The following is a 19,906-nucleotide window of genomic DNA, read 5'->3' on the forward strand; positions in this document are numbered from 1 at the left end:
GGCAAGTCTTGGATTACATAAACAGGGAGACAGGTGAATCCCAGAAGCAGGAGCTCCTGGGGCCTGGCATGGATTCTGGCAGAGATGCAGAGAAAATTGGAAGCAGATGGGTTGTGAATGCTTAGAAAAGAAAGCTGTGATCCCTGGGAGCCAGGACGGTTTAAAGCGAGAATAAGTCAGGCCCAATTAACTTCATCTTATTATTGAAAGAGACCCCTAGCCTGGTAGAATGCTGAATCTGGATCTTAGCCAAGTGTTTGGCAAGTCTGCATTTATATTCTTCTTTACAAGATGGAAAGCACAGTGTTAGCTCTAGGTAACACCCCAGTGACGTGGGTAGTTGAGCAAACTTATCTGAGGAGAGATGGTTAATGAGTCACTTTCAGTACTTAACACTGTGTCTGGCACATTGGAGACTCAAGATACATACGTATTGAGTGAATGAACTGAAGGAGGCCTCTATTTCTGTGCTGAGCCCCGACTTACGTAATATTTTTCTTTATCAGTGACAAAGATAGAAGTCGAGAAGGCATGCTCATCAAAGTTGCTGGTGATGCAAAGTTAGGGGGAAGAATTATTTCCCTGGATCGCTGAATTCATTTTTAAAAGGATCTCAACATGCTGAGAACAGGCTATCAAGGTAAAAATTTTTTTTTTTTTTTTGTGAGGAAGATCACCCCTGAACTAATATATCCATGCCAATCCTCCTCTTTTTGCTGAGGAAGACCGGCCCTGAGCTAACATCTATTGCCAATCACCCTCTTTTTTTTCCTTTTTTCTCCCCAAAACCCCAGTAGATAGTTGTATGTCATAGTTGCACATCCTTCTAGTTGCTGTATGTGGGATGCCGCCTCAGCATGGCTGGACAAGCAGTGCGTCGGTGCACGCCTGGGATCTGAACCCAGGCCGCCAGTATCGGAGCGTGCGCACTTAAGCGCTAAGCCACGGGGCTGGCCCCTATCAAGGTAAATTTTAATAGAGTAAATCTAAAATCCTGCATTTAGGTTAAAAAAAATCAATTAGGCAAACACAGAAGGAAGAATATCCTGCTTGAGGGTGATTCATGTGAGAAAAAAAATAACCTAATGGTTTTTTTTTTTTTTTTTTTTTTAAAGATTTTATTTATTTTATTTTTTTCCCCCCAAAGCCCCAGTAGATAGTTGTATGTCATAGCTGCACATCCTTCTAGTTGCTGTATGTGGGACTCGGCCTCAGGATGGACGGAGAAGTGGTGCCTCGATGCGGACCCGGGATCCGAACCCGGGCCACCAGCATTGCAGCGCGCGCACTTAACCACTAAGCCACAGGGCCGGCCCTAACCTAATGGTTTTGATTGGCCGTAGGTTTAATATAAGCTAAGAGTGTTCTACAACTGTTCAAGATGCTAAAAAGAATCTTAAGCCCCGTTAATAAATGTCTGCTTTACAAGTGAAGGCAGACAATGGTCCTGCAGTATGTATTAATCAGAGCACACCTGGAGGTCCCTTGTCAATTCTGCGAGCCACATTTTAAAAAAGAAATATAGACAGAAAGACTGAGCTGTATCCAGAGGTGGCTGGAATGATCAAGTGTCTGTAAACGAATGCTAAGAGAAATGATGGAGGATCTGGAAAAGATAAATCTTAGAGGGAAGACAATATTTGGCTCAGCTAGGTCCAATGGGTCAAAGTTAGAGAAGGTAGCTTTCAGCTCAGCATAACAATTAAAATGATTTGTAAGGCAAATGGGCTACTCTGAAAAGCAGTATTCTTACTATCCCTGGAAATACTCAAACAGGTTTTATTAGGGCTAGCAACTAGGGTTGCTATTTCCATGGAGGAAATTCCCGATTTGAGTGGAAGACTAGAATAGATAACTTTATATTCTCTTTCAATTCTAAACTTCTGAACCTGTTTCAGATTATGACACCCTTTACCTTCTTCATTCTTCCTCCACACCTTAAAAGCTAAAAAAAAAAAACTATTAAAAGATAGATAGATAGATGGATGGATAGAAATCTAGGAGCTAGTAGATTATTTTGCTTTATATACTCTTGAAGAAACAGCATTGGCCCAAGTGAACTGTTTGTGATCAGCAATAACTTCCTGCCACTCTACATATAATTAAAAATGTCAGTTTTCATCCCATATACAGTGGATTTTTTTAAAAGTAGAATAGAGATTTTGGTTTCTTAAAAATAAAAGTATGGAAATCACCCATGGGTTTTTACTTTCTTTTCCCTCTCATGTCATATCATTAAGAGGGCCTGAATCAAGGTCATGAACACTCAAGCTGTTTGATTTGGAATGAAGGAAAATCAAAGAGAACGGATGATACATGGATTGTGGAAACGAATTTCAAGTTGGACAAAAGCCCAGGTTTTCAGTAATATCCAAGTTGATCATTTTTCTCTTTTGCCTTAGAAGGGAAGTGACTGTATGTTAGATGTTCTATGACCTTTGTGACAGTTCCAACTCATCCAGTTGTCATGCTCTGTCAGCTCTTTTAAAAGTTACCATGGATTTATAATACTATATGGCTTATGGCAATCTAGGCAGAAAAAGAAGGTATTGTGGCACTAAATGTTTCTCAAGATTTTATTTCTTGGTACAACAGTGCTATAGTTAATATTTCATGTCATTCTTCCTTTGATGGAATCACAGTGCAATCTAAGATTTTAAACTAAGTGTGAAGCAAACCTGTGGTATAGAATTGTTTACCTGGTTGGTGCTGGCCAACTCTTGGAGTAAGCTGACATGATTTTCGTCTTCAACATTGACACGGAACACCTTCTCACTGAATGGTGAGATAGCAAAAGAATAAGAGAAAATTTAAAACTGGGTAATGCATTCAAATTTTTGAGCTAGTGAGGAAGAGGGACTTGCTCATTCAGGAGATGCTTACTTACCCTTCATAGTGCTCACCGGAATGGTGAGCAGATGCTAGGGCCACAGTCACGAGAACCAAGAACACCAACATTGTGCTTACTAGGTCTTTTGGGTGGGTTTCACCTGCTTTTATATCCAGGGTGTTCTTTGTTTTCTTCTCCTGATTGCAAATAGGCACTGTCAAATCTTGATGAATGGTTTTCCTGGCATTGTTGCCTTAGTAGCTGTGTAAAGTCTCAGAGTCTATCTCTCTCAACACCTGTGGAAACAGAGCAAATAATCTCAAGTTCAACCTATCTAACTTGGATGTCAGGCCTTGAAGAGTCTGGAGGTAAATGAGTTTTAAATAAATCTATTTTGTAGTCTCTTTTTGTCATTTTTATTTGAGAATTACATACAATAAATTCTATAGATTTAAGTGTAGAGTTTGATGAGTTTTGACAAATGTATACACCCAGGTAATAAACATCCCAATCAAGATACAGAACATTTTCATCACCCTAAGGATTCCTTTGAGCACCCCTCCAGTCGATTTCTGTACTTCCCTCTGGCAACCACTATTTTTGAATTTCTAGCTTTTCATACATTAATTTTGCCTGTACTAAAACGTCACGTGAATGAGGTCATACTGTATATATCCCTTTGTGTTTGGCTTCTTTCATTCAAGATAATGTTTTTAAGATTTATTAGTATTTTGTTTGTATTATTGGTTTGTTCCTTTTCATTAACAAGTAATATTCCATTGTATGAATATACCACAATTTGTTTATCCATTTTTCTGTTGATGGATATCTGTGTTGTTTCCAATTTTGTGTTATTAGGAATAAAGCTGCAAGAAACATTTTTGCACAAGTCTTTTTGTTGACATATGTTTTCATTTTGGAGGGAGGTAAATATCGAAGAGTGGAATTGCTAAATAATAATGTAGGTGAGGGTTTAAATGATAAGATTCTGCCTAACATTTTCCCACAGTCATTGTACCATCTTAAGCTTCCACCAGTATCCAGTTGCTCTGCATTCTCTCCAACATTTTCATATTATTATTCTTTAATTTTGGTAATTCTAGTGAGTGTGCAGTGATATCTAATTGTGGTTTTAATTTGTATTTCCTTGATACTAATGACGTTGAACATCTTTTCATGTACTTATTAACCATTTGTAAATCCTGCAGTGTGAAGCATCTATTGAAAAATTTTACCGTTTTAAAGAAATAGGTTGTTTGCCTTTTAATTATTGTTTTGTAGCAGGTTTTAATGTATTCTGGATGCAAGTCCTTTGTTAGAAATGTAAGTTGCAAATATTCCTTTCCAGTGTGTGGCTTGCATTTTCTTTTTCTCAATATTATCTTTTGATGAGCAGAAATTTTAAATTTTCTTTTTTTGTTTTTTTTTTGTGAGGAGATCAGCCCTGTGCTAACATCCGCCAATCCTCCTCTTTTTTTGCTGAGGAAGACGGCCCTGGGCTAACATCTGTGCCCATCTTCCTCCACTTTATATGGGACGCTGCCACAGCATGGCTTGCCAAGCAGTGCGTCGGTGCGCGCCCGGGATCCGAACCAGCGAACCCCGGGCCGCCGCAGCGGAGCGCGCGCACTTAACCGCTTGCGCCACCGGGCCGGCCCCGAAGTTTTAAATTTTGATGAAGTTTCAGTTTATCAATATTTTTCTTTTATAATTTATGACTTCTACATTTTTTTCCAAAAAACTGTTGCCTATCCCCCAGGACTCAAACATATTTGCCTACGTTTTCTTTTTTTTTTTTTTTAAAGATTTTATTTATTTATTTTTTCCCCCCAAAGCCCCAGTAGATAGTTGTATGTCACAGCTGCACATCCTTCTAGTTGCTGTATGTGGGACTCGGCCTCAGGATGGACGGAGAACTGGTGCCTCGGTGCGCACCCAGGATCCGAACCCGGGCCACCAGCATCGGAGCGCGAGCACTTAACCACCAAGCCACGGGGCCGGCCCTACCTACGTTTTCTTATAGGAGCTTTGTAGTTTAGGTCTTTATGTATGGTGTGAGGTATGGATTAACAAGTTTTGTTTTTTTTTATTTTTTAATGTGAGGTAGATTAGCCCTGAGCTAACCTCTGTTGCCAATTCTCCTCTTTTTGCTGAGGAAGACTGGCCCTGGGTTAATCTCTGTGCCCATCTTCTTCCACTTTATATGAGACGCCGCCACAGCATAGCTTAACAAGCAGTGTGTGCCCAGGATCAGAACCCCAGACTGCTGCAGTGGAGCGCGCACACTTAACCACTATGCCACTGGGCCGGCCCCAACAAATTTTTTAAAATATGGATATCCAGTAGACCCAGTACTATTTGTTGAGAAGGCTTTTCTCTCCCCACTGAATTACACTGGTGTCTCTGTCAAAATTTATTTGGCCATATATGTTTGGGATAATTTCTGGGCTTTCTATTGTGTTCTATTGATCTATTTGTCTAATTTTACACAACTATCACGTTGTCTTGATTACTATATTTTATAGTAACTCTTAAGGCCAGATAGTATATAAGTCTTCCAACTTTGTACTTTTCCAAGATTGTTTTGGCTATTCAAACAACTTTACATTTCCATATATATTTTAGTGTCAACCTATCAATTTCTATGAAAAATCTCACTGGGATTTTCATTGGTGTTGCACTGAATCTATAGATCAATTTGAGAAGAGCTAATATAATTACAATATTAAGTCTTTCAACTCATGAGCATGTTATCTCTGTACATTAATCTAGGTCTTTGTCAAAAAGTGTGAAGGGTCTGAGATTTTGTCCTACCTGCAAGATAAATAGTTATCTTGCCAATTTTACAGATGCTGTCAGAAGATATGAAACTGCTGGGTCAGAATCAAAGGACTTTATTACACATGGCACGGCAGGCAGCATAAACTTTATGTTTGTATCAGTCCTTTTATTCCCTAGTCCTACGGGGATGATGTTTAGGTGGGCCCAAACCTATGCTGGGTACATAGATTTGTGTCACAATTGAGGTATACTGAGTTTAGGAAACTCTCAATCTTATGAGGGGGCTGCTAGCAAATCTGCCCAACCTTTGCCCCAAAGGAGACATTAGCTTTATTATCCTGGAGGGCAAACAGATCTTTCTTTTTTCCTATAGGGAGATGCCATTTCTACCTTCCAAGCTGTTTGCTGTACAAACGTCTTTGAAAAGATAGTCCAAAATAAAAGCTATCCCAAGACATGCAGAAACAGAGGGATCCATGAAGAATTGTCTCTCAACAATACCTACCCTTTCACACACTCTTGACTTCTGGTGAATTTTCCCATGAGTACGCTACTCTGTTGGTCACTCATTAATCTGACTGACAGGGGCTGGGACCAAATCCATTCAATTTGTCTAATGTGGAATTTAATTAAGGTTAATATCAACAGGACTCCAAGCAGCATGATGAAACCATTCTGTAACTCAGCCATTCCTCCCCAGGGTACCAGACCCAACCAACTGAACAAATTCCATAAACCATCAGTGTCTGCTTTAGAAAGCCAAGTAGCTTTCTTCTTAAATTTCAGTATTGACTGCTCCACTTTGCCTGAGGCAGTAATAAAGGTACAACAGGATCTATTAGCTATTGCACAAACTCCACCATGGCCTACAAGGTGGCAGTCTAGGGCAATTCTATCATCCATAACAGCCCTGGTCTAAACTACCTAAATGAAAGGCAGAACTCCTTATTCATGTAACTGAAAAGTTCAACAATAGTGCTGGTTTCACAAGTTCAGTTAAAGATGTTTGTTAAGCCTGGGTCTCTCTTTTTGGTCACTTCTACCATATGATAACAGGATGGCCAGTAACAGATCCAGTTTTGCATCCTACTGGATTGGTGATCCTACCAGAAAGATAGTTTCTTCTTCCCCAAAATTCTAACCCACATCTTCAGATTGAATCTCAGTGGACTGACTTGGGTGCCTCTCTTTCCTTGAACCAATTCTGTGGTCAGGATGATGGGATGTGCTGGTGGCCAGGCCCAGGTCACATGCCCATCCCTAGAGCCTTGGCATAAGCCCCACACAAAATGCCTAATACAGCTACTACTGCTGCTGCCGCCACCCTTCCACAGGATGGGTCCTGAACAGTGCTCTCTTGTGTATATCACCAGTTCCCAGTGACAGTCAAGGTCATAAGTCAGTGCCCTAGCTACAAAGGAGACTGGGCAAGTGGGAATCTGACTTATAACATTGATAGTAGGAAGGGTCTCCACCTCTTATGGCTCCTTAGCTAGAGCATTCTCCAAACTTAGGGAAGGGGTTCCGACCTGGATGGCTAAAAAGAATGACAAATATATACTAACAGAGGACATAATCATTTGCGGATAACTGTTGGTATTGTACTTGAAACTGTAAACATACCAGAGAGTTTATTTCAACTGATGCTTTGTGAATCCAAGTGGAGGGCAATTAGGATTTTCAGTTAGTGATTAAAATTTGTTTTTGTTAGTTGCAATAATTTTTCCATAGATATTGAAATTTCTGCTTCCCATCTCATGTTTATATATTTAAATTTTTCTGTTTTTTGCACAGCTTTGGTGATTAACAAGCCAAAAGGCACCTTTGTGTCTGCTGTGTTTCATGTAACAGTGTGAGATTTTGGAGAGTCTGTAAACTGCCCCATGGTGTTATAATTCATCCTATGTGATGTCTCAGTTTCTGGAAAAGCATTTCCCCAAGCATATTCCGTGGTTTTAAATAGGAAGCGTTCTGAGGGCAAATGTGTTTGCTTTAAACAAAAACAAACATGCTCTTTTAGTGTCGGGCTTTTTAGAGTCTTTAGTATGTATTGTAAATCATCAAAAAGGGACTCTGATACAGCATTCCCAAACATATCTCACAGTAGAGTGCCAGGTTGGATAAGTCCAGCTAAAATTAGAAGACTTAGGACCATTGCTGCATTCCAGTGTGTTTGGCAGTGGGACATTTTCTTCACAAAGCGTCGCCTAAGACGCTTAAGGGAAACTCTGGGAAACTCTAGACTGAGTTCACAAATGGAATCACATTAACTTAAAAGTTTGGCCATATGGATTCTTAGTCTGTTTTGTTCAAGGCTAAAGAGTATATTGTGACTTCAATATTAAGGTCACTGGGCTAAGTGCTATGGAGTATTGAGAGATGAAAGGGGCTTGATTCTTGCTCTTCAAGCCCTGCTGTGCCAGGCATGCAAGTGGAGTAGTTTTCTTGGCATCTTTCTTTGTTTTAGAGAGTGGATTTAACAATTGGGTCAATTGATGATTCTGGGTACACCATTCTTTCATCTTGAATGCAACCTGGAACTCATGGGTGAGGAGTAGATAGAGGGCTCCTTCACTCTTAGAGGACCAGATGATACAAGGGAAGAGAGAAATCAGGGGATCTGTAATTTCTTTTAAATCAGAGAAAACAGTTCTAATGATTTGGAAGAGTTCAAGTACTTTGTACAGTATTTGTGATTGTAATATATTGAATAGAAAAAAATTTATATAAAATTATTCTCTCAGAAATCCTGTATCAACATCGTCATCATCATCTTCATATTCTATCATCAATTGCTAGACGATTTACTATGAAAGGAGAACATTGTTGCTTCAATTCTGATGTTAAGAACACAATAGGATTTTAGGTGATAGAGGAGGGAAGCTCCTAAATGGGTAGTTATTTCTGAAAAGAGTTAGCTTTTGTTTTTATCTGCATCCAATCAAAATAACTTATTGTTTCAGTCACTTCAGTGAAAATCCTGCTCACACCCTTATCTTAACTGAACTGTCCAGTTGTTTGTGAAGCAGCCAGAATTTCTCTGTAACTTGGTGGGTATAACTGATTGATGACCCAAGTCGTTGGTATTGCTCCAAGGAGGGCAAACTCAACCTGAAAATGTTATCCAGGTGCACCAATGGCCTGTTAGGTTTGTGTAATTATATTTAATATTCAAATAAACTGCCTTTTTATGGATATGAAGAGGGAGGCTAGTAAACACTTTCTTGGCTAGCTTTTCTCTCTGGCATCACTGATGGTGGTAAATGTTTTTTTATTTAAATGTGATCATCACCGTTAATGGGCATAGTCTGCATATCTCTGGTGGGAATGTTGTTTGTTACTGAATTGCAGACCAGTGTTTTTGAAAGCTGGGAGATAAACAGGACAACTTCATCCCATAAATCTTACCACCTGACTCATCAATTTGAGGTTCCTTATTGAAACAAGGATAACATCTTTAATCATGCAAATATTTGGAAACTGCAAGCATATCTCCATTTGGAATTTGGGAGATAATTAAAATGGACAATTTATGATTGATTAACTCATGAAGAATGGTTTATTTAAAAGGTAGTTGGTTCTCTTTCTATCCTTATATCAACACTCTATCAACAGGAATTAAGAAAACAGCATAACTAGGCTCCAGTTCCTTGCTGAGGGCAATTAATCAGGACAGAGGAGCGGGGAGGTAAATTGTAATGGTGCCAAATAAGTCAACCTGTTTTGTACCTACATTTATCTTTGTTAATTCTTATAGACCATCTTAATATTTTTATCTTTGATTTGTGTATTAGACTATGGATTTTAGGGAAAAATTCTCAGATATGTTGAATTATTAAATGAATAAATTACATATATTGCCATATTGACATCTTTACTTTATTGGAAACAGACTTGTAAGAGATGTACATTTCTACCTTTATTTAAATATGAGAAATATTTGTTTTATTCTAGCTTGTAAGGTAATGGGGAACTATTTTTATTCTTAAAATGCTGTAACAGAACATTAAAGCTCCTTAAAACCTTTTGAAGAAAGGGCAGGGTTTTAATAAATAAATGTTAATAATATAAAATCCCATATGGGTAGAGATATAAAAGCATAAAATCAATTCCAAAAAGAAAATGTCACTATTTTCTGACAACCTGTTTACTGTTTACCTGCTATGAATCTTCAAAAAGGTCTGTGTTCTACTTTGCATGGCTCCAGTTCAATTTCAATTTATTCTTAAAATTAGTTTGGAAGGGCCGCCCCCAGGCACACAGATAATGTAGCTGATGCTGTCATTTGGCAGTCTGGTTCTAACCACCAGGTTGGTTTTTTCTGTTCCCAGATTCTAAGTCATTGAGACTCTTGTGTTTCTCTCTGGTATATTACTGTGAGGTGATTTTATAGGCTAACCCTATGACAACCACGCTGGTTGACACTTGAGAGTAACAAACAGGTCGACAACAGATTCTCCTGGCGTCATTTGAAAAAGTTGATATTTGAGTGCTCAGAAAGATGATGAGTATGATGGAAGTTAGCACTTGGACTTTCACCCTTTAGGAGTGATATACTTTAATATTGGAATGTTTGACAGTCCCTTTGGAGGACTAGGTATTATATCACCATACTTTTAAATAACAAGATACTTTCAAAGAACTCTGAGAATTAAATAGCTAAATTGACACCTTAAGTGAGATTTAAAAGAAGATTCCAGAATCTTTGATTGTTCAGTTTCCTTTTACCTCAGAGTGTTGGTCTCCAAATGCAAGGAGTGTTGAACTTGCTTCACAATTAATGACCTAATTTTGCAGCGTGGCATGCTGCTCCCCAAATTGATCTGACTCAGAGGCAAGTCTGTTAAACATGATGTCAGCAGGAATTATTTTGACAGCTGCCAGAAACAGTAACATAAGACTCAAGAAGTTTCCATTTTAGGTTGTGGTTGTCTAGAATTTGGTCTGATGTATACATACTAATGGACAAAGACAGTAACACAGTGTTCAAGAGAAGAACCCACAATAAAAAGTGATCACATCAATCAATCAAACAAAACACCAGGTTTCTCAGGGAACATTGAGAGGTAAGGCTGAGACACACAAAAATATACCCTCTAACTTCAAATTAGAACAGCAGAATCAAAGGCACATTCTTCCTCTTGATGGTCTCTGGTATTGCTTTACTGCCATGAGTTGTGATTCCAAACCACACAAAATGCCATCCCTTATACAGGGAGGATTGGCTGTTGACAGGACCCTCTTAATCCGAGGAGGATGCCTCTGTGGATGGGCTATAGTTTTTATTCTCAGGATTGATGATCCAGCATCAGATTACATGATAAACTTGCTCAAAGCATGGTCTTGTGTTTTCTAACAGTGTTAGATAAACATTCAGTATCTGCATTTCAGAGTGGTAACACAAGGATAAATCAAACAGCAAATTAAATTTAGGTATGCCATCTGCTGCCTTTATTTTATGAATTCCAGCCCATAGGACATTGACTGGGCATGAATGTATAAGCCATTGTCTTTTATTGTTGGACTTACTACAAACATTGGACAAATGTTCATCCATGCTGTCGATCTTCTTGGAAAGAGTAAAATTTAGCAAAGTGAATTTTTTTTTTTTTAGTTGTAGTAAGTCCTTTGTTTTAATAAAAATAAACCACAACAGAAGAAAAAACAGCATGTACTTGTTTCTCCAAGTGCAACATCTCAGCAGGCTTTAGGAACTCATCCACAAGGGGTAAATTGTTTAATGCATAATTGTAAGCAGAACTGTAGAAAGCCATATTAGGCTTCCATGATTTTATTCTCTTTTTCTGGTAAAAGATCATTACTTCTCCCTGGGCCCCTAATAGTTAAGCCTTTTACAACTTTTCCATTTCCAAGAAAGTTCTTGATTTCTTCTGGTGGTGATCCTTATTCCATGTCTTCACAGTGGTTTCTTTACTAAATTATGTTTTTCCAGTGTTTCTGAGGAAACGTTTCTATTCTTTTTTCAAAACAAATTTAAAAAGTCTCCACTTTTGGAGGGACAGTAGATACATTCTCTTTGAGCAGTTTAATATAAAATGTGAATTTACACACAGGAAGTTACGTTTTTGTGCTATCTTTTGGAGGCATTTTTATCTTAATGTCTGTTGCCAGTCTGGTTCTTGAGCAGCGTTTGCTCAGATTCAGTGGTTACCAGCACTAGTAAGAGCTGCCTTTCAAGGACTTTTGTAGATTTTTAGCTAACACCATAAAATGAGTTCTCTATTTCTGAGGCTAATAAAAGTCTTAATGATATGTGCATCCAACAGATGGGACAGAGGGCTGTTCTGGCAGTGGGCAGTTGAAATCTGCCCTCAGTTGTTTGTGTAAGGCTCTCGCTAAAGTCAATAAAAGGTAATTTTCACACACAATTTAGTTCATAGTACAAAATGTGGGGAAGAGTAGCTGGTTTAAGTCCAATGGGCATAAGGGTAGCAGTTGGGAAAAGTTTTGTTTGATGGCAAATTTTAACTGACAGGCTGACAAGTTGATCAAGAGAAATGCAGGACCAAGTCACAAATTGTGGACAATGGCAGGGCTTCAGAGGCAGAGCAAAGGACACAGCTGAAGTAATTATCCCCAACATCACTGGCATAAGCCTTGATGATTAAAAAAAAAAGATCGCTCTCTCTCTCTCTTTTTCCGTTCCCAGTCTTCCTTTTTCATTCTCTCATTCAAACTCATTTTTGAAGCCATTCGTTGGCTCGTATCTACTTAGCATTTTGTCCAACAAACAAAATGTTCACACACATCAGTACTGCAGTGTGAGAGCATTGTAACGGGCATCAGGCAGATTCAGAATATAGTGTACACTCTGACCATGCAGGGTGAGGTGTGTGGCTCAAATCTGCTGAGATGAGAGAGACTCCACATTCTTCCTGGTTATGGTAGGGATATCGTGTGTAACGCAGATAAAGCTTTAATGGGGTTGAGAAACAGTCTGGAGATAGGTTTATCAGTGAAAATTATGCGTAGAAACCATTAGAACTTTACTCTTTCATGTACCTATTTTATGAATTGTTGATGATTTATGCATATTAATAGCTTATATGTATTTCGGGAATAAAAAAGAGTCAACAATGTTTTTGACATGAATTATTTTATCTGATGTTGGTGATCTCGGAATCTGGTTTAAATGTATGCATGGCAGGTATGCAGAATAGGTTCATGTTCTGGCTCTTATTAGTGTTCGGTCTTTGAAGGTGGCAGGTACTGTAACTCTATATACTAAGAATACTGACAAATGAAAAAGGAGTTTACAGTCGTGGAACTTGTAATATTTTGTTAGACTACTGCAGGGTTTCTCTGTCTTAGCACTTATAATGTTGACATTTGGGGCTGGATAGTTCTTTGTTCTGGGGGCTGTCCTATGCACTGTAGGACGTTTAGCAGCATCCCTGGACTCTAGCAATTAGATGCCAGTGGTAACCATCCTTACCCCTTCTGAATTGTGACAACCAAAAATGTCTCCCGATACTGCCAAATATCCCCTCGGGTCTAAATCTCTCCTATTGAGAACCACTGGTCCACTGATTAGCTTGCTTCCAAATCAAGCTACGGCTTGCATGAGCTTTAGTAAGACTGTAGACACAGATGTAGACTGTAGACACAAATCGGGAGAAAGGTGTACGTGTAGTATGTTAATATTAGACATTGGTCATGGCTTTTTGATGGCTCCATCAACATCCCTAAGAACCTATTAAAGCATAAAATCACAAGACAACATCAGTAACAGTGAGGTACTTACATGCCAGCATGGAAGCGATGCTTGATCCAATAGATTATTCTCTGGAACTGTGCAGAGCAGAGGGGTTGGCGGCCTTGTAGGCAGCTGCAGTTTTGTGAGGTGAAGTGGAACAATTGTACCCAGGGCAAAAGAAACCCTGAAACATGGCCTGAGGAGTGGAAACTGCGAAGTGACAAGCTGGAAAGCAACAGCAATTGCCTACAAAGAGGGCGGCAGGTACTGAGTGGGAGGCTTTTCTTGAATAGAGGTAACTTGATTTCTTTAAAATCCATTGGCATTTGTTCCTTCTGAACATCTGCAAGTTCTTCCAGTCCCCCAGGGAAACTGGATTTCCTGCACAGTCCAGCTGGGCCCGGAGGCTGTGACTGGAGTGAATGGGACAAGATGCTTTCTTACTGTTCTCTGATTCCCCTGGGCCCGATTCCCTCTACCCTTTCCAGGTGAAGACAAGCTGGGGCAGGGGAAACCAGGAGTTGTGTACTTATTTCTATTTTCTTTCTGTTTTAGTTAGGATACTCACTCCCCAAAGTGAAGTGAAGAAGAGGGACCCATTTCTTGCTAATTCTTGTCTCTTTGTGATCCAAATAAATGATTTTGTTATCCTTGACATTTTCCCATAGACCATAGCACATTCTGGGCTTGGGCCTGCCTAATACTGTTAGTAAAAATCTGTGCAAGCACACAGACATTCTTCCTTATTCGTGTGTTTTTTTCTTTTACCTGTAACACATATTTTTAAAAGAAAACTATTTCTTTAGAATTCTAAAGCGCCAATGTAATTTGCTAATTTCTGAGTTCCAGAATTCTTGAAAATGTGTCACTGCTCCCTGGGTGACTTAAAAGAGGGTAGCTTCAAGGCTGAAGTGAGCGGTACATCTTCATTTGAAAGAGACTGCTTCAGTGAGAGTTTGTGGATGCTGAAGCACGTTTCAGAGGTAAGGGGCTACGGATCGTGTTGAAAGCCTGCTTCATTGCTCAGATCTTTTTGATAACAGACTGTTTCAAGTTAGCATTGGTCTTTCCAGATACCACAGTTGCCCAAACAGACCAGGTGTTTTTAATCATCCATGACTTTGCTTACGCTCTTCCAACTGCTTGAAATATCTTCCTTTCTCAAGTCCAGCGGAGGAGACCCTTCACCTTCTTGCCATAGTTCTTGAACCAAAGGCTCAGTGTCCCCTCCCCCACCCAGATTTTAATGTGTCTCTATTTGCTATGGTTCTTACGATGACTAGCATATCATAATAAAATTAGTAACTTTTTTCTTAATGGTGTATGAAGTAACGGTTTATTTTATAATTGATAGCAATTTAGATTTGATGAAATATAGTATGTGAATCTGCACTTCAATGTGTTATCCAAGTGGAAGTGTGCAGGAGGCAGTTGGAAGTGATGATCTGGGTCTTTGGAGGGGTAAAGGTGCAAAATACACTCACCCATCCCAACATTCCCCAAAGTCTCAATCCATTACAGCGTCAACTCTAAGGCCCAAAATCGTCCTATTGAGAGGTCATGTAAACTAAGGATTGATGAGGGACCAATAAGGAAGTAAAGTTACAGAGCTGTGTAACTATCACCAAAATCCAATTTTAGAGGCTTTCTATCACCCTGAATAGATCTCTCAGGCCTTTTTGCAGGCAATCGCTGCTCCCATCTCCAGCTCCAGGTAATTACTGATCTGCTTTCTACTTCTAAAGATTTTTATTTTCTGGGCATTTCATAAAAGTGAAATAATATAATATGTGGTCTTTTGCACTTGGTTTATTTCCAGGTAATGTTTTTGAGGTTCATCTATGTTGTAGCATTTATCAGTAGTTCATTCCTTTTTATTGCTGAATACTATTTTGTTGTCTGGATGGACCATGTTTTGTTTATCCAGTCACCAGTTCATGGGCATTTGGATTGTTTCTACTTTTTGGTTATTATGAACAATGCTGCTAAGAACATTCACATATCAGTCTTTGTGTGGATATATGTTTCATTTCTCTTGGGTAGGTACAGAATATCAAACCATGGATTCTTATCTCAAGAACAGGGTGTTGTTCTATAGACATTTTTGAAATTTTCTTTTTTACTTAGGGTTGTATTGAAACCTTGAGTTATATACCTAAAAATTAAAATACTAATGAGTATGTGAATATGAGAAGTGCAGCTAAAAGCCTGTTAAAATTTACTTGGCATCTGGTACAATTTACTGTCATTCACTAGTAACTACCTTCAGTCTTACTGTCTGGAATAAAAATGACATATACATTATATTTACTACTCTGCTAATACCACCAAAAAGCCTAGCAATTGTCATTTCCAGACTGTCTGCTGTAAGGTGTTGTAGCAATCTAATTCTTTAAAACTATGTCCTTGAGTGTATCATTTCATTCCCTCCCTTTTTGTCCTTTTATGCTTGAAGGACATTTCACATTTGAAAACTGGGATTTAGATTGGTTCTTAAAGGGGCCAAGAGAAAAAAATCGTTTGTTTTAAAATCTTTTCAAATCCAGAACAACATGCAGGATAGCTGATAGATTTACCAGACATGTTAAGAGATTGGGAAATTTCCCCCACCTCAATTTGCTCTGTTCTCTGGCTTCTTATACAGCAGAGCAATCTAGAGGCCAATTCTACATTTGCACATTTTTGACAGGATGAATAGGGAAAATGTGATGATGCCGAATGTTAAACTAACATCAACAGCAACACTTCTCAGGACATGTCTGCTAAATTGGTAGTGATAGATTAAGATTTAGAATATAGTCTTCATTCGTCTGTTTACTAAACTAGCCTCTTATTGTTTCTAAAGGTATTTATGTGGCATTGTCCATGAGATAGGCACTGAGCTAGGCACCTAGATTACAACTGTGAACAGCAATTTATATTGTACACGGTAAAGAAAGAAGCTATTTAGCAAATGGTTCTTCCAACTAATTAAAAAAAAGGAGTTAATTTGCTTTAGAAGAAGAAATTTGCAACTTTTGATTACTTGATTTAAAGATCTTTGGGGCTTCCCTTCAGTTCTGTGGTGTAATAGCTCGATCAACATTTTTCCTGACTCTTCTGTGGATTTGTATTTAACAGCTTCTAAGACCAGGAAGAACATGACCAAGGATAAGAAGAATCATTCTCTAAGGTGAAAGAGAATGGTCTTCCAAGACTTCCACGATGAGGTCTTCTGAACTCTTGCCTCTTGTTGAAACCTGAGGAGGAAAAAGATGTAAATATTGTTCAAAAATAAAAATACAAGGGGGCCGGCCCAGTGGCACAGTAGTTAAGTGCTCGTGCTCTGCTTCAGCGGCCCGGGGTTTGAATCCTGGGCATGCACCGATGCACTGCTTGTCAAGCCATGCTGTGGCGGCGTCCCATATAAAGTAGAGGAAGATGGGCATGGATGTTAGCCCAGAGCCTCAGCAAAAAAAACAAAGAGGAGGATTGGCATTGGATGTTAGCTCAGGGCTGATCTTCCTCACAAAAAAAATAAAAAAATAAAAAAAAATAAAAATACAGGGTTAATTACAAGCGTTTCATACAAAATAAAAATATTGTGCTGTGTCCTATTCATCTAAAGTTCTTGCACATTTCCTCATGCTATTGATCTTGTACAAGATGCTCAATGTTTGCTTCAGTTAGAAGTGACCCGATAGATCTTTAGTTAAAAATGGCTGCTCTCTTGGGTACCACATTCCCAGATGAAGCATGATTTAATTTTTAAATTCGAACTTTTCTGCATAAAAGTGAGCACTCATCAGGTGACATCTAGGGAGTGAAATTTCATATAAATTAGAGAAAATGCTATGCTAAGTTTTGAGAAGAAAGCCTAGAAACTAGTGATGCTACCATCTAAGAGAAAAGTCATTTTCAATATAGCGATATATCAAGTTATACTTCAAACTTATCAAATTCTAATTCATAGGGGTATGGAGTTGTCCAGTGACCCCACAAAGACAATCTCACCAAAGTTCAACACCATACATTATCCTAAGTGTGGACATCCATAATACTGGTTGAGCTACACCAAGATCACTCCTGTTTCTTTCTAGACTTTTCTTTCATAACATTAACAAAACATTGAGTCCCAGTATTGTAATATTGTTATTTATAATAAGAAATATATATTTGATATTCCTCCCCATTCCTAGCACAAAGCTCCTAAAACTCTTGGAATTTCTTAAGTGATAAGAGCCATAAAGGTGTCTTGATATTCATAGCAAACCCCTTTCAACCACACTTTAGTGTATGTTAATGAGGTGACTTTTGGAAAGCACTTAAGGATGAGGGCTGGTTGCCAAGGGAATGAACTTTTAGTCCCACCCCTCTAACTTCGGGGAGGGGAGAGGAGTGTAGGTTGAATCAATTGCCAATGGCCAATGATTTAATCAATTATGCCTATGTAATAAAGCCTCCATAAAAAACTCCAAAGGAGGGGGTTTGCAGAGCTTCTGTGTTGGGGTGAACACATGCAGATTCCGGGAGAACGGTGAGCTCAGAGAGAATGGAAATTTTGCGCCCCTTCCTACATACCTTGCCCTACGATTCTCTCCCATCTGGCTGTTCCTGAGTTATATCTTTTTATAATGAACCAGTAATCTAGTAAGTAAAATATTTCACTGAATTCTGTGAGCCACTCTAGCAAATTAATCGAACCCAAAGAGGGGATCATGGGAATCTCTGGTTTATAGCTTCTTGGTCGGAATCACAGGTAACAACCTGGACTTGCAATTGGCACCTGAAGTAGGGGGGCGAGTCTTGTGGGACTGAGCCCTTAACCTCTGGGGTCTGATGCTATTTCCAGGTAGATAGTGTCAGAATTGAGTTCAATTGTAGGACACCTAGCTGGTGTCACAGAAAATTGCTTGGTTGTGTTAAAAAAACACACACATCAGAAGTATCAACCAATGCCAAATTAGTAAGCACACTTTAAAGATTTCCTTGTTTGTCAGTGCAATAGCTTTTAAATAGAAAAAACTGCATTTGGTACTGAAATATCAGAATAGAAATACAACTAGGTTTATTGTCTGCAGGGATTAGGATCAGAGATGATCTGAGTTCCAGAGATATGCCTCCACTACCACAGGCCCACTGGAGAAAGTGGGGATTTTGAATACCAAAGGAAACAGGCCCTAAGGAACACTCAGCCTCCTGTTTTCTCCTGGTGCTATGCATATGCCGATGGCGGCCAGGTGGAGGATTTGGCTAGCCCAGCTAATTGCTTCTCTCTGGAGGAATAAGCGAATAGTGCAGTAACAGTGCGCTACCCCTAGATACAAATTAAACAGCACTAAAGTGCACATAGAAGAAATTAACAAAGCTCCAGAATGGAAAGTGACTTTAAAAAATTCATTCTCTTTTTATTTCAATTTTACGATTAATGGGAAATGAATAAATGAAAAGACCAAGGAGAGAGAGGAAATAGTAAGGTATTATTACCACAACACAAAGCTTTTATAGATATTATATTTGCATGGGCTGAATAAAGGAGACGGATTTTTAATCCTTTCCCTAGTTTTAAAGATCACTATTACTTTTTAAAAAATTATTATTTTGGGCCTCTCCAGGCTAAGCCAATGTACTTTGGATTTCAAAGTACAGAAACACGAAATTTTAGTTTACTCTCCCTAATAGAAACAAGGCTATAGCTGTCCTCTCTCTCTCCAGGTAGATGTTATTATTCTTTATGTTGTATCAAGGCATATGACATTGTCCTAGGCGTAATATGAGCTGCTTACATTTGAAGTTAAAATCATACTTCTACCAATTTTGGTGTGTGAAAAATGGCACAGCATTGGCACACATTGGTATATATTTCACTGAATATGTGGAGAACAAAATAGATTCCTAAACAGGTAAAAGGCATTCCATATTATACAATAGTCAACTGTGCTTCCTTCTCATAGTTTAAGATATTATCTGGCAGTTGGATGGATCGGCTAAAGACCATCACCATATTATTTATTGAGAACTTACTCTGCGCCAGGCTCAGTACTAACAAGTTAACATGGATTGTCTATCTTGATTTTCACCATTGCTCTATGAAATACTCCCATATTATATTTGAAGAAACTGGGACTTAGAAAAAAGTAACTGCTCAAGGTCACACTATTGGCCAGAGCAGCCAATGACATCATATTTATTTGTATTTGAAACAACGAGAAGGGAGACCTATGTAGTCTGAAAAGGGATGAGTCATCTGAGAAAAAAAGTGTGAATTCAGGTGTGACTTTCATCCAGATGCTTCTACCTGCCTCCTGATTGGGTCTTCTTCATGATGAATTAAGAACAAAGTAACACAGGAAGCTTCATGTCAGAGTATTGAAGTGATTGGAATAGATCTCATTTTCTTTGGCCAGACAGCACAGTATTAGGTGCTTTTCCTCAGTTGGACTTCTTATAAATTATCATTATTTTTTCAGGCAGTTTTCTACCCAGGTGGCTAGGTGTTTTGTTGCAAAATTAGTTCAGATGGTCTTACAAAAAATTACATTAAATGTTGTTACACATGCTTTACTGAAATGAAATATTTAACGTTTAATGAATTCTCT

At 38.7% G+C, this 19,906-nt stretch overlaps 1 protein-coding gene across 1 annotated transcript in view; it reads right to left on the reverse strand.

Annotated features, from left to right (window-relative positions):
- Window positions 1–2,958, reverse strand: part of CPB1 (carboxypeptidase B1) — a 33,187-nt gene extending 30,229 nt beyond the window's left edge. Inside the window, exons 1-2 of the mRNA XM_004419271.3 lie at window positions 2,888–2,958; window positions 2,700–2,775 (exon numbers count right to left, since the gene is read on the reverse strand). Coding sequence (XP_004419328.1) covers window positions 2,700–2,775; window positions 2,888–2,958 — 147 coding nt within the window. The remainder of the gene's footprint in view (window positions 1–2,699; window positions 2,776–2,887) is intronic.
- Between the last annotated feature and the right edge of the window lie 16,948 nt (window positions 2,959–19,906).

Source organism: Ceratotherium simum, chromosome 5 (genome assembly GCF_057802395.1).
Source record: "Ceratotherium simum simum isolate JZ-2026a chromosome 5, ASM5780239v1, whole genome shotgun sequence".
Lineage (NCBI taxonomy): Eukaryota > Metazoa > Chordata > Mammalia > Perissodactyla > Rhinocerotidae > Ceratotherium > Ceratotherium simum.